The following is a 15,253-nucleotide window of genomic DNA, read 5'->3' as shown; positions in this document are numbered from 1 at the left end:
TGGAGAATCTCTCATTTGAGGAAAGGCTTAGAGAGATGGGATTGTTCAGCCTACAGAAGAAAAGGTTCAGGGGAAATCTTACCAATGGATATAAATATCTGAAGGGCAAGTGTAAATAAGATGAAGTCAGGCTCTTTTCAGCAGCGGTGCAAAGGAAACACAGGAGGTTCCATTTGAACATCAGGAAACGCCTTTCTGCCATGAGGGTGACCAAGCACTGGCACAGGTTGCCCAGAGAGGTTAAAGAATCTCCATCCCTGGAGATATTCAAAAGCAGACACGGTCCTGGGCAACCAACTCTAGGCGATCCTGCTTGAGCAGAGAGGTTGGGTCACCTTCAGAGGTCCCTTGTAACCTCAACCCTTCTGTGATTCTGTAGAGCAGCAAGTTTCCTTCTGGAAGGATGCAGTCTATAGGCTGCAAGGCTACAGTCATTATCCTCAGCTTAAAGTTTTTAAACCAATTTTTTAAAATTTAAATCTTAAAAACATTCAGTTGCTGAAGACAGGACTGGACATTACTTTTTAAAAAAAAAAACAAGCAAGTACTGTTAAGTCCCCTCCAGCAACAGTTTGTAACCTGGTTCAGTGGCCATGGAAAGAGCAAAAGCAAGTATTTCCTGTGGAGTATGATCATTATGAAAGGCATCCCTAAAAGTAATTATCAGTTTCTAAAGTCACAGCACTGCAATAATGGACCAGAACTGCAAAGGCTGACAGCGGAAGGGACAGGCAGGAAGACCTAACTCCTGAACATGCTCTTTCTAGCACTACTTGAGGCTCAACTGATTATGATAAGTGAAATTCTGTTTGTAAAACTCAAAAGAATAAGGCTACGCAGGGATTAACATTTCCATGGTATTCAGTTTCTCTCCTGCTGCCCACCTAAATGCATTTGAGCTACCTAACTTGGGACAAAAACCCCCCACCTACCAGTGAATAGGTAGCTGAATGCTGGGATAGAGGTTTATTGAGAGCCTGGGCAAGGACCTATGAAGTCCTCAAAGGAACATGGTGCTAACTTTCAGAGATCACAAGGAGAAATTTAGTGTCCCACTGAAGCAGTGTGTTCTAGTATACCCAAGAGGCAGCAACTCTGATGGATTCTTTAGGGAAACTTGCAAGTTGCAAACTATGCATTTCAGTGTGAATTAGCCCTGATGACTACTAGAGGCCTGCTTCCTAAACACCACAGCACACTGTGTAGGAAGAACTAGAAAAACCCAGCACTTACCAGTCAACAACCAAAAGGTATATACAAATGACTTGTGAAAAAGACTCAGAAATATTACTTACTGTCTTACAATGGGGCAACTACAAAAACATCAAATGAAAGTATTAATTGTTTCACGGGTTCTTTAAGCTAACACTTTAGTAATTCATTCTTGTGTGATGCCATGGAAGCAAAAGTTAGAAACAATCCATTTAAGGCTACTGAATACAAAGATACTAACTGTGGCTCATGGAGTCCTTGATGGCCATAACAATAGAGGCTGAGAAACAATACTGGAGAAGTATCACTGTTCTAACTTCCATTCCTAAGCATCTGGCAGTACCTCCTGCCACAGACAGGACATTGCGTAGAAGTTCTTACCACGACAAACTCTTAGCACAGATCTAATCCTTTATATCATAAAATTTTAACACAACCCATTATGCTATGAAGCTTACATTAGAAAGCAATGTCTCCAAAAAAGCCAAGCATCAAGTCATCAGGATACAATTGAACTTCTGGTGAGTTTAAACAGTACTTGAAAAATCAGCACCCACATTTAGTGCAACACTTAATACTTAAAACAGCTATGTCCCACTCATTTAGTCTTCAAGCTGTTCTCTCCAGATTTAAATCTCAGAAATATTACTTGCACAACAAATTTGGCAGTTCCTATAAAAAGTAAAGTTACCGTTGAAAAAGATCCTTCACCCAGAATTTTCCCAAATTTGAAGTCATCAGGTCGTTTCTTTCGAGGCTGTGGAGGCTGCTGTCCTGTATGTTGCTGCAAGGAGTTTGAACTAGATCTTGATTCAGCTGCAGTGCCCTCCATGTTAGATCCCTGTCTGCTGCCACAGGTGGAAATGACAGATGGAGTGCTGGAGTCTGCCTGGTTCCTCACCATTGATGGGGATGAACAGGAGCATAACACCACACTAGACTGGATTGGAACAGCATCATACTGAAAAGAGAAGTGAAACCATTACTCCCACACCTTCAAATAATTACCACACACATCTGCACTTTATTTCCATGCAAGCATCTCAAAGTCCTATTTGAAAGGGTTATTAAAATGTCTTTAGGAGGGTATGTTAGGATTTATTTTGGAAACGGCAGCTTTTGACTGTTAAACAACTCTAGGTCATGCTGCTCACACACATATAGCCGTAAGTCAAAAGTCTGAACACTTTAATTCAAGAATGTTTTTTTTCAGGCTCAAAAAAATGCTCCCTAACACCAAGGTATCAAATTTCAATTATATTCTCCTGCATTTATCTCGTGCTTAAGAGACAGAGCCATCTGTTCAATCTTAACAAGTAGTAGTTTTCCTGAAACTAGAATAATTATCTAGTTATGCAATGAACACCTGTATTCACAACTAACATTAGAGATCCAAGTTACAATGAACTGTAAATGAACAAGCCAAGCCTGAAAACTTTAATGAAGACCAAGGATACATTCCTGAATTTTTACTTGGAATCTCACTTTCTCCAATAGTATTTCCCTTTAATACACATTAGGGAAGGACAGGAAGAAGAGAACATACAAAAGGCAGATCAGTGAAGGCTTTTGTAATCACCAATATCTAATACTTTTTTTGATGAATGTTCTGGTCCATGTTCTTTTAAAACAAGGGAGATTACACTATTTAAATTGTACATACAGTCACATGAAGACATCCCAATTCCAAAAGAAAGACCCAGATACAGCCCAGAAAACAGCAAGTACACTCCAAATACTGATCCTTGTAACATAAAAAGCAAATCATCATTTGGTACCCTTTTATCAATTTTTCCCAAGACTAAGGAAACTTGTCAAGCTGCTTTCCTTCTCTGTTGGTAATACACCTCCATTAGTCTGTCAGGTGTCTGCTTGAAGGGTTTTACTTGGCCAGAAAACACAGACAACGGGACAGTCTGTTGAACTAGTTGTGACAATAAAAACTGAAATGGTATGCAAACAGAGGGAATATTTAAGAAAAGTAACACCATGTCTGAACATCATTTTTTAATCTCAGTATTCTAACATACATCCAGCAGAACGAAACTATGATTTAATAAAAATATCCTAAGCTCAAACCAGATGTATTATACAACTCTGACCTAGTCTGTAACATACCTCATGTTGATATTCAAATAAATATTACTTCTGACAAGAATAATTTTTTATCTCATGAATTTCAAATTGATTCAGAACAATTTTTTGCATTTCTATCAGAAACCACTTTAGAAGGGAATTGGACTCACATGCAATCATGCATATGGGCTTAAAGCACCTAGTTCCCAAATTAGCAATTACTCACTTGGCTGTGCTCTATGCAGTAGGGAAAAGCAGCCTTTAATAACAACTAAACTTCTTTCAAAAATAAGATAAAATTCAGAAATACACTTTACTTACACATTTAGTGGCATTACAGAACAATGATAAACGTATTCCTAAGCACGCCAACATACACTTCCTAAACTGAAACAAAGGTAACAAGGTCAAAAAGAGTATAAATAAAACTCTCCATTTTCTCCACTCTCCATAACTGATACATAAATATCAATTCCCACAAGTGAAAATTATCTATTATTAAGCAACTATTCTAAACAGTATCTTTCAAGAAGCAGAGGGAAAATTCCCTTTTCAACCTGAGTGCCAACTTGCTCCAGGATCTCTATTTTAGGGCTTCTTCCAAGAGCTATGACTACACCAATGGAGCAGCAGACCACGAACAGGTAACAGCTTCTTTCATCAGACCTTTGTGATACAGCACAGACTGATGAGGAATCTGCCTATAATGATAGCTAGTTGCTATATTTTGTACCACTTTTGTGAGGACAAAAGGAGGGGACGAGGCTAGGGGAAGACTTGGAGACAGATGAGAGAATTAACTCCCCCAGAGAGGAGCACAAGGCCCTACTCAGAATCAGTTATGCAGCATTTCTTCCCTTTGAAGAAAGTATATCGATGCTATTATGAAAACAGCACATACACATAAAAGTATGTGTGCTGCAGGTCACAGTTCCTTTCATGCCTTCTGTGCAGCTATTTTAGCCAACACCTTTCCCAGACTAATTACTGTCCCTAACATGGCTCAGCTGAATCCCCTTTCCTTCAGACAGCTACCCGAACAGCAGCCCCTATGAAGATACAGAGTAGCTAGAATTAAAAAACAGGTTGTACTCTTCCCTATCGAGTGTGCAGGAAGGCTGACACAGGCATGACTGCTCAACAAGTGAAGTGATGCCAATGTAAGAAACATCTCATTAATTGAAATATAGTAAATAAAAACCACGTGTAGACAGACTAAATATTGGGGTTGTTACAATGAACTGGCTCCAGTGCGGCTATTCCAGAGCAGCTGAGGGTTTACAGGTAAATAAAGCAGCAGCACTGTGGGGGATCTGATTAGATTCTGCAGCTAGCAAGATCACCTTGAAAAAACAAACAAACAAGGAAAAAAACCACCACAAAAGCACTGAAAGGGGGAGAAAGGTTTGGACACAGTATATTTCCTTGCACAGTATCTGAAACTAAGTCACTATGAATATCAAGTATAGAGAAGTCCTAAGGGGAACGGAGACAGGAGTAAAGGACTTTGTAGGAAAAGAAGGTTATTTCTAGACAAGGCATAACGTCAATGAGTCCCCTGACTTTCTCAAAGGAAAGTCAAGATTAAAAACAAGAAGGACAGAGGAAGAGGCAATACATTTAAAGTATCAATTAACTCAGAAATGACAGAACTATGCAAGTAGGTGTGTTGCACCTGAACATTTATATAAAAGGTCACTCCTACACTTGTCTTTCCACACCCATTATTGTTTAGTATTTTGTGTCCTGTATTATTTACCTTCAGTTTTGTTTTGAAAGACTCCAAAAAACATGTCTGCAGAGACCATACATGACTTCATATATGCCAGACAATACAGGCTAGCTCATCCAGTCTAACCTCACACAGCTACTCTTCTGCAAAAATCAGATTTAAGATTCTGCTTATGCTAGATACAGACTTTAGTGAGACATGAAGGCAATCACTGAAGAATTTAAAAACCTTCTAAACTCATCTTCAGTTCCTCAGAAGCTCGAGAATGCTCTCCTTCCAGCAATTACCAACATTTCTCAGCTGACAAGCCATTGAAAGCACAAGCTCTCACAGAGTGACAGACTTACCTACTGCACATCATGGATCACCGTGGACCACACTGATAACCACTGATCTAATCATTCTATCTCTGCTTTTAAAAAAAATAGCCTCTAATACCAGCCACTTTCTCAAGCTCTTAAGGGTGGTGTTCCTAATTCACTTCCATATAGAAATTGTTTCCTTCTTAGTGCAATGTACTGTGAGTTTGAAAACCTAATAAGGAAGAAAATAACAAACCCACTGAAGGTAAGCAGAATTACAAACCAACAGACACAGCAAAATCTTCATTAACTAATTTTCACTAAATCACTACAAACAGGCTTCCTTTTATTTACATGCCATGTGAAGTAAGTCCCAATTATTGTTCATTTCCCTCTTGCCTGCAAACTGTAGAAACAAACCTTAAAAGAAAAACTGAACCAATGCAAAAGATCTTTGCTACCACTGAAGCTCTAACAAGATCTCATTTGGGTTACAAAGAAAGTCAGTGTGACTAGGGTCCTAACCTATCACCTGTCTGATAACACTGAGTCTAGCTGCTGAATTTTTTATTACTCAATCTCTAGCTGCATTAATAGGGCAGACATGATCAGAAAAGCTCTTCCATCCACTTACCTATAAGGACAATTTTTTTGGAAGCAGACCTTGCTAACAGAAAATATTATTTACACAAAGCATCATTAGCTCTACACCTCAACTGGTACATTTGTTTTGATTATAAACAATGTTGATGAGACTGTATAAACTAGAACACTGGCAAAACCCTCTATGAATGTTTTTTTAGGGTAAACTATTACAGGTCTACTAGATGAAATAATGCAGACATCCATAAAACATTTGACTTGGCATTATATAACGTCTCAAATACAGAATACTGTTGAGGAAAATGAATCCAGGACATATTCTAAGCAAAACTGGTTAAATTATTAACCAACTTATAATTAACAGTCATCTTAAACACGGACCTCTTCCAGTTCACACCTGGATTTGCTCTCAAACCAGAAAGGTTGAAAGAAAAAAAAAATTATTATATAAATTTAAAGACCAAGAAAAACCAAAACCACACACACCATTTGACAAAAAAGCATATCTCTTAAAGCAATCTACAGCTTTTGGTAAATCAGACAGTGAGACCTTACTTTTTTATCTACCAAAACATTACTACAAATTCAAATACAGCTCAAGAATGTAGGAGTAATGGTGGGAAACAAGTGGACAAAGAATTTAAACTAGACCATACCCGAATATATGGAGCTAGAAAGCATCAACTAGGAGAAGCAGTCTTACTGCCACAAATACTGTGCAAATACTAAGGAGAAAACCAAAACAAATCAAGACACTGAACTCCTGAAAAAACATCTAATCATCTGACTAGAATAAGCTCCTTAAAATCTGTGTTTATTAAAGAATCTGAATGTTCTACCCTTGTGGTATCAGATAATACAGAACTCTAAAAATTAGGATCACCTGAAATTCAATAAGAGTCTTACTGGATATAAGAATTACTGAGTGGTGTATGTCATAAATGTTAGGTGAAATTATAAGCTCACAGACTATCATGAAGACAAACCAATACAAACATGTATGTCCTACATCAGCACAGTCTGTTTAAGAAATTACAGGATTCCAAAAGCAACATAGCAGCACTCTAGGATATCTATGAATTAATCTTTTCACTTGCAAATGGGATTTGCGAGGCTTTCAAAACAGATACTACATGATAGTATAAGATACTCTCCACAGCTCTCAGTATCCCATCACATCTCTGCCAAACATAGCCCTTTGATACAGAAACAGGAAGATCTTACAAAATCTATGAATCTAAGATTCAATGTACAAATTAATGCACTTGTCAAGTGAAAATATGAAGTCATCTATTTATCTGTGCAATTAAGGAGGAATAAAGCACTTCACATTGAGAGAAGGTCAGCACTTTCATTGGACAGGTGTTTTGTAGTTTTAGAGTTAAAACTGACTTGCTATTATTTACCAATACTGAGATTCTGCTGAAGACTGTTTGAGTTAGATGGGCTTGGCCTGAGGGGTTTTGTAAATTATTTTCATACTGTCATACAAGCCAAAAATTCTGAAATTGAAATTTATTTTTTATTGCTTATAATTTAAACATTGACAACCTGGGGTCTCCTAAGGATTTATCTGCAAAATGCAAAGCGAAAAAATGAATGACTAGGCAGTTATATATAACATATGCTTTTCAGGGTGCACTGGTGTTTCAGGGGGTTGACAAACATGTAGCAACTGCATCTGACACACATCTTGTGTCTGAAAAAGAGCGTAAGAAATGGCAATGGACAGATACTATGCACAGCTTTCCCACTGGCATCCTCCCCCCTCATATCCCACAATGCAAATATTTACCTTCTCCAGGTTCTCCAATACCTATCTGTGACAGCCTCCACTTCAAAGGCTAGAGTGCAAGACACCCTGGAAGTTCCAGAATATTCAAAAAGAGAAAAAAAGCAACTCATCAGGTCAGATACTAATATGAGCCTGAATATATGTCCTCAAACTATTCCTCACAGAACCTAAAAAGAGAACACAGGCAAAAGCAGGGCAATTCAGCTATCAGAAAGGTAAGAAACACTGACTCAAAATAACAAAACCCAAGTAGAAGCCTCACCTCCCAGTGTGGAGAGCACAGTACAGGTGGCACTTCCCATTATCCACCAATCCCACCCAGGAGTGGTCTGCAGGAAGTGTAATGATTATCATGTAATCCCCATCAATATTCAACACCAGTCTTCCTTTCACAAACTCTGTACACTGCTGCGCCACAGTGACTGCCATGAATGAAGGCAACCCAGAACAGTAAAGATGGTGTGCTTCCATAAACCGGGGTAAACATCAATTCTCATACCTTATATGCTCATGTCTCTTTATGCTCTGGACTTTTGTCTAAAAACAGACTGTCAGACTTTCTGCTAAGTGACCAACAGCATCCTCTTTCTATTAACCAATTGTACATATGTGTGTATATAGAGAGAAACAATACACTGAATAATTTATGAAACTCCACTGTATGCCGATACCCTTAGAAGTTTGTCAGATAATTTAAAGAACTTAATAATACATCTATTTGCCAACATTATTGTTACCTTTAAGGAATTAAAATATTTGCCCAAAGAAAAAGAGAAAATCCATTCATATGCCTTAAAAAGCATCACTAGATGGTGTCAGACTGTCTTCTTCTAACAAAATCAAGCATGTAATGGACAGGACAAAACTCAGATTAAGTCAAGCCTCAGCAGTACTTGTGAATGCAGTAAACAGCTAGTAAACTGTTCACGCACCTAACAGGAACTCTGACACAAGTACATACAGACATATTTAAAAAATCAAAACATCATAGTACTTAGGAGGTGTTTAAGAACATGTACTCTGCTCACAGCCTGATAGCAGACATCTCCCCTATCAGGAAAGAATACCACTAGACTGGGACAAGGAAATCAGAAGTACGCCTTCAGATTCTGAAATCTGAGGAAAAAATTGCCAAAGGCTTTAAAGAACCACACTCAACATTCATTCATTGAAAAGAAGGAATCTATTTTTAAAAAAATATAACTGAATATTACATGGGCAAATACTTATTCTTCTCTGGAATGAAAACGTTAAGTCATCCTTTAATGACTTATCTCTGTGCAGCAGAGTGCAAAATGTAGCGCGAAAAACATAATAAAATTTGATCAAATGGGGCAATATTAAGGCATTTTTTTAAAATCTCATGGTTTTAGGTACTATACAAAGCAGTTAATTAAACAAGCTGGTTAATCTTCAACATATTACAAGAAGTGAAGCTTGTACTGAAATGACAGATCTTGTTCAACCTTTCTTAAGGCAGATAATTCAAATGTCTAATGCAATATCATAACAAATAAATTCAACAGGCATTTCTAGGAACAAACACTCCTCTCCAAAAAACAAATGAGGCACTTATTAAAAACAGTACTAGGTTACAAAGGTGCCAAAAATATTTCCTCAGGACAACAGGATTTTTTTTTCTACAGAGATGTTCTTTGAAGATCACAGTAAGTCATTTTCTTCAAACTGCAGTCAACAAACCCTACTCCAAGTATTAATTATTTGTAGACATTAAAAAAGCATTAACATCAAACATAAATCTTCTGTAGAAGTGGTTTGCATTTATGCTGTATAGAGCTGCATCAGCACTTTCAAACCTCATCATCAAATGGTATGCAAAGATTACCATAGAGAACTTAAGATCTAGCTCATAACCCAACAAATTGCCCATCAACTCCACATCTTGGAGAAACCGACCATTACAGTCAGCAAAACAGTCTGAAGCCAAACAATTTGTCAAAATCTATACTTTGATCAAGGTTCATAAATGGTTACTGATTACTGCATTTAAAAGAACAGATTGAAATCTCCTATTTCAATTATAAAAGCTATTGTAACACAATTCTGTTTTGCAAAAGAATCTGAAGTCATACATCTATCTGGAGTGAAAATTTTTGATCTCAGAAGTTGCCACATGAAAAATCTGTTAATAGACCATTTTTATGAATAAACCATACAAATTTCAAAAGCATTCTGTTGTATAAAAGGAGGACTTTTTTGTTGTTTAAATAGACTGCCATGCTAACTGACTGAAGTCTAGGCTCTGGCCCACCAAAACTATTATGCTCACCTTCAGGCAGAGCGTCATTTGAAACCTCTCAAATGCTGCAAGGTGCATTCACATTCACTGAAGCACTGCATAAAACTGTTCCCCCAAAAAATGCCTTAAAAGTATCTTGATAGAAATGGCCATCATTTAAAAGAAAAGACAACTTCTTTAAAAATAATGTCCTGGCAATACCTTTCAAGATTAAAGATTGTAAGTGTTAAGGGAAAGCTTGGAGCAGATAATTCTTCAAAGACACTATTCCACCTAAACTGGCCGGGACCTTCGCAATAGTGAGAAAAGGAAGTATGAAAAGAATTCATGATGATGTAGTCTGCTTGATATACTAACAGCCCTAACACAATTTAAAGAAAAATTACAGTAATATGAAGGTAATGGTGAAAATACTTGGAATAAATCATTATAAGATAGTTATTTCAGAGGAAATATAAATAAAGCCCTGGCTAAGCCTGACATAATGCCATGCTCTAATAACCAATGATAATTTGATTAGCAAAATTGTTTTTTTCAGGGACTTTCCTTTGTATTACTGTAAGGCACAAGCAGGTTGATAAAGAAGGGTCTAGTATCTAGGTAGCAGTTTGCCTCACGTCTTAAAACAATTTTGGAAGACACAAATCCTATCTTCCAAACATAATCAAGCAGATTAACTTTGAAGAAGAATCAAAATGAATTGATTTTTCTTCTTAAGCTTTCTTGATGTACATCCTCACAAAGTTCGTGGTATACAAAGAAGTGTTTTAAAGTTGGGGAGACTTACTGTATTGTTCCTACCAAATAATCTCAAAACACCAGAAACAAAGCTCATCTGTGACACACTACCTCCTCTGTAACTGAACTGATCACATACCACCAGTTCCTCACTTTCTGCAGTAAATCTACAACACAGTTTATCTGTGAGTGAGTAATGAGGAAACCAGATTCATGTTATATCAGCAAAAATACAACTAACAGTCTCAAGGATTTGGAAGCACAGAGAACACCCCTACACTGTTAGATTGTTTTGAGTCTTCATTTAGGGAATAAAGGTGTTTTATCCACAAGACTGACTTTGTTTCTACAGAAGTTAACTTCTCACATACAGAGCAATGTTGACCCAAACTTTTCAGTTAATGCAAATGCCTTTTTCTACCTTAAATATATGGTGGTATTTACTGACACTAATTTCTAGGATTCTAATTCCAAATTCAGGTACAGATTAAAGCTAATGAAAGGATTTGTAAGAACGTGCACATCAGCCAGTTACCCCCTAACCTCCCTTACTGCTAAGCAAAGCACTTAAATTCCAAGCACCTTTAGGGGCAGACTATTTAGGGCCTCCTTGCACCACCTCCCTCCCCCCACGCCTAAGCCTCAAAACAGACCAGAAACAGGAAGCCACAAAAATCTCGAAGAACCTAAAGCCAGCCTATGGCCCAAATAGCTATATGTGTAAACAAGCCATTGAGAATTCATTTCACACAAACAGATCCGGGCCAGCTCACAAGAAAACAAAAGCCATCTGTAATCGCAGTAGTCTAGATCACATTCTACACCATCAGTTATCTCATGAAGCACACTAGCAGCAAGCGGTGCTGCGCAGCATGGATGGGGGCTGATGCTAACAAACACAAAAGGATGCCCTATACAAGGCTCCTCACTAGCAGCTCTAGGAGGCAAAAAGAAGACTTCTGGGCGAAGAGCAGAGAGGGAGCCACGCAGGGGTGGCAGTACACAGGTGGAGTGTACAAAGGCTGGACAGCACAGTCAAGAACTGTAAATTAAATTCCTGCAGGATTACTGAAGAACTGACCACCAAATTTAATACTTTCTTTTCAGAAGAATGTGCTAAGCAAGTTAATCCTTGCAATTTTTCACCATAAAGAATTACAGAGTATTTGCCAGGTGAAGTATTTACAGCTTGTCTTTTAAAGCAGAAAGCAAGTCTCAACTTCAGTATTTAGTCACACAACAAACTAGTTATTTCCTACAGCACTGTTGAGTAGAATCCATAAGACATGGAAAATAAGGTTCTAGACAAAACAGACACCTTTGGGCATGTTGTGTTCAGTCCTCTCATATACTTTAGTTAGACCTCTGTAACTTTCCACAAGCTTACCTGCAACTAAGATGTCAGAAAGGGAAGTGGGAAGGGAGAAAAATAATCTCCTTCCCCTTTTTTTGCTTCTTTATTACATATACATAATCTAACTTGGCCACCTGCAAAAAAAAAGCTTTCCCACTTGAAATACTAGAAACAATAATTCCTTGGCTTCATACAAATTCTTCAGGAAGCTCCAATATAAGGAACTTGGAGAAGGATTTTATCTTTCAAACAATGTTTCCCGAAACAAGTTTTTATCTTTCCATATTAAAAAGTAATTTCTCACTTGCACATTTTCTGATGCCATAAACTGTGTCAGTTCTAAAGCAATCCATAGAGCTTTTCTAGGAAACAAGAATTAGATAAAATACAAGTTTACTGTTAAAAAACAGGGATCACTAAAATACTTCACATCTTTATAGATCAAACCTATTTTTATTACTCTGCCAGTTTATTACTTTTCTCAGTCCAACAAAGTGACTGCACCCCTGGTTTCATGCCTTCTGTACCAAAACTCATTCAAGTACTTCAACAGTCGGCATCCTTCCCAAGTTTTTCCTGCAGTGCTGCCTTCCAACTGATCTGCTTTAGGGAAGTGAAATGAGCCCGAGTCTGCAGGGTGTCTTACAATATCCAGCTACAGCAATCTACTTGCAGAATTTCAAGAGCTATATAAAACAGACATTACTTCTAGCACTGTAAGTAATAGAACAATAACCCAAAGAATAATCTGCTTTTAAAAATAAAAGTCTGCCCAGACAGTGGAGTCATTGTTTAGTCGAACATTGCTATTATATCCAGATTATTCTCTGGATCATCTCCTTTCCACTAGCTACCAGCACTTCTTATGTTAGAAATATGAATGCATATAAAGTTGCTCCTCTTAAGCTTCTTCCATTTTTTCACCTTTGAGCACCTTCTCAACAACTGTATCTTTTACTGTTTTCTATTCCAGCAGTCAGTTTTGGCAAGAGATTTACAGAAAACTTATCACAGTTAAAAGCCTATGCATGAGTGATAAAGACTAGTTATAGTCTTATGCTAAAAACCAAGAGAATATTAATTAGGTAGGCATGTAGGGAAAACCTCTCAAGCCGGAAAATGTAAATAACCGTTCTTCCAGACTCTTCATTTTGAGAGGTAGAGCATTTCTTGATATGATACCCAATATGCTTATAATGAAGGCATTAACAGCAAATAAGTAAGACCACACTGACACCTGCAACTAAAGCAGCACTAAAGTTGTTTCTTTCTTAAAAGTGCAATTCTCTCCTTGGTATCACATCTTCATAAAATAGTAGAATGTTTTATGAGTTGTTCACACACACAAATACAAAAATTAAATCTTTAAGCAGCAGAATGCTGGAATATTCCTTTTCAAAGTTGTGCTCTATGCTTGACAACCCTCCCCTCCCGCGACTTTTGCATTTATAGTAAAATAATCACAGAACTCATTAACATAATTAATTCTATCACACAAATATTAACAAACCGCTCAGCATCTCAGAAATAATGGATTTCCCACATTTTATATAATATGAACTACAAAAAGATCAGCTGAATCAAGCCACGTCTATCTGCTACTGCCAGTCAGTACACCCTTCTGATCAGAGAATTATTAAGCAGGACGGAAAAGAAGAAATTAAAAATAAGTTACCATGAAAAAATATTTTACTTTTCACAAAAATGGTTGTCAACTTTGTTCTTCATTCATTCCCTCTTTGTAAGTTTCTCTTACAGGCAGGGACCTAAACTGTATATAGTAAAGTAAGAGAAATTGAAGCATTTTAGAGAGAAAAACCTAGACAGAGAAGCAACAAGAAAGGACAGAAGCACAAAGGTAAGCAAACTCCCTGTTCAAAAGAGTCCAAGTAAACAGAAGTCATCTCTGATGCTGAGCAGCAGCCATATGGAGCTCTATCAAGTGGCAGAAAAGCAAAACTAATTTCTTCAGCAATCAAGCATCGCTTTATTTCATAACCTTCAATGCAGTATTTTATATCCTCCCCTGTAGGGCTACTCCACATAATTCTTGTCTTCAGTCAACAAATGCGATTTGGTGTAACACCCTGATGAAAAAAGCACTGAGCATGAAGAGGAGAGCACAGCGAAACGGGATATGCCAGTCCCCACGCAGAAGATCCTCTTTAGCCAATTCCAACTGATGAAAAAGTTTTAAGTGCTGCAGAGTGAAGCCTGGCAGCTTGCAACCAATAGAAAGGAGACCCAGAAACAGAGCAACACGCACACAAGGAACATATCCCTGCCGGTTAGTTACACAGACATCAGTGAAAGACTGTAAAAAACTGTCTTTTCATAGGGGAATTTGTACACTAACTAAACTGTACAACCTACAGTGCAAACTACAATTTACCATTACCGCCCCTGCGTATCGGCTACAACTCCATCTTCCATCAATCAGCGCTCACAGAACGCTACAGCTTTACGCTGTCAGACTAACGTAAACAACTGCGTTCGAAACGGCGCCCTACCGCGGCCCTGGCGATCGTCCTCACGCGTTGGGTTCCACTACGAAAGAAACCGGTCGCGGAGTAACAGGTGGCGTCCCCAGGGCAACAACGCCGGCCCCCGCGGTGGGCGACGGCCCGGCGAAGCCACGCCAACGCCCCGTACCCGGAACCAAGAGCCAGGCTCCGCGAGAGGCCGCGGGGCGGCTACTCGAGCCTCGGCCCCAGCCCCGCTTCCTCCCGCCCGCGGGCCGGGCTCGGGGCGCCCGCCGACCCCGGGGACAGGCGCGGGGCCCTCCCGCGAGGCCCGCGGCGACCCAGGAGGCGGGGAGGGGGCGAGGAGAGGAACGAGGACCGGGAGCGGCGGTGCCGAGGCCGGCCCCGCGGGGCGCGGCGCTCGCCCGGTCGCGCTCCCAGCCCAAGCGGGCGGCGGAGCCGCCCACGGAACCGCCACGACCCGGCAGCGCACAGGGCGAGGAGGGGCAGCCCCGCACGGGCCGGCCCCGGCACCCGGGCCTACTCCTGCCCCCACGCCCCGCGGCCGAAGCGCGAGCCCCGCGCCCCGACTCACCAGGCGGCTGCCGGTGCTGGCCATGGGCCCCGCCCGGCCGGCGCGGCCCGCGCTCCCGGCGCCCTTTAAGCCCCCGGCGCCCGGCAGCCGAGCCCGAGCCAATGGGGCGCCCGCATCCTCCGCC

At 39.6% G+C, this 15,253-nt stretch overlaps 1 protein-coding gene across 1 annotated transcript in view; it reads right to left on the bottom strand.

Annotated features, from left to right (window-relative positions):
* Nucleotides 1-15,253, bottom strand: part of PDPK1 (3-phosphoinositide dependent protein kinase 1) — a 34,518-nt gene extending 19,265 nt beyond the window's left edge. Inside the window, exons 1-2 of the mRNA XM_074919162.1 lie at nucleotides 15,130-15,253; nucleotides 1,904-2,173 (exon numbers count right to left, since the gene is read on the bottom strand). Of these exons, the coding sequence (XP_074775263.1) occupies nucleotides 1,904-2,173; nucleotides 15,130-15,153 (294 nt within the window). The 5' untranslated portion in view covers nucleotides 15,154-15,253. The remainder of the gene's footprint in view (nucleotides 1-1,903; nucleotides 2,174-15,129) is intronic.

The sequence above is a fragment of the Athene noctua genome, chromosome 15 (genome assembly GCF_965140245.1).
Source record: "Athene noctua chromosome 15, bAthNoc1.hap1.1, whole genome shotgun sequence".
In the NCBI taxonomy this organism is placed as follows: domain Eukaryota; kingdom Metazoa; phylum Chordata; class Aves; order Strigiformes; family Strigidae; genus Athene; species Athene noctua.
Note: the sequence above shows the minus strand (reverse complement) of the source record. Positions and strands in the feature narration are given on the sequence as shown.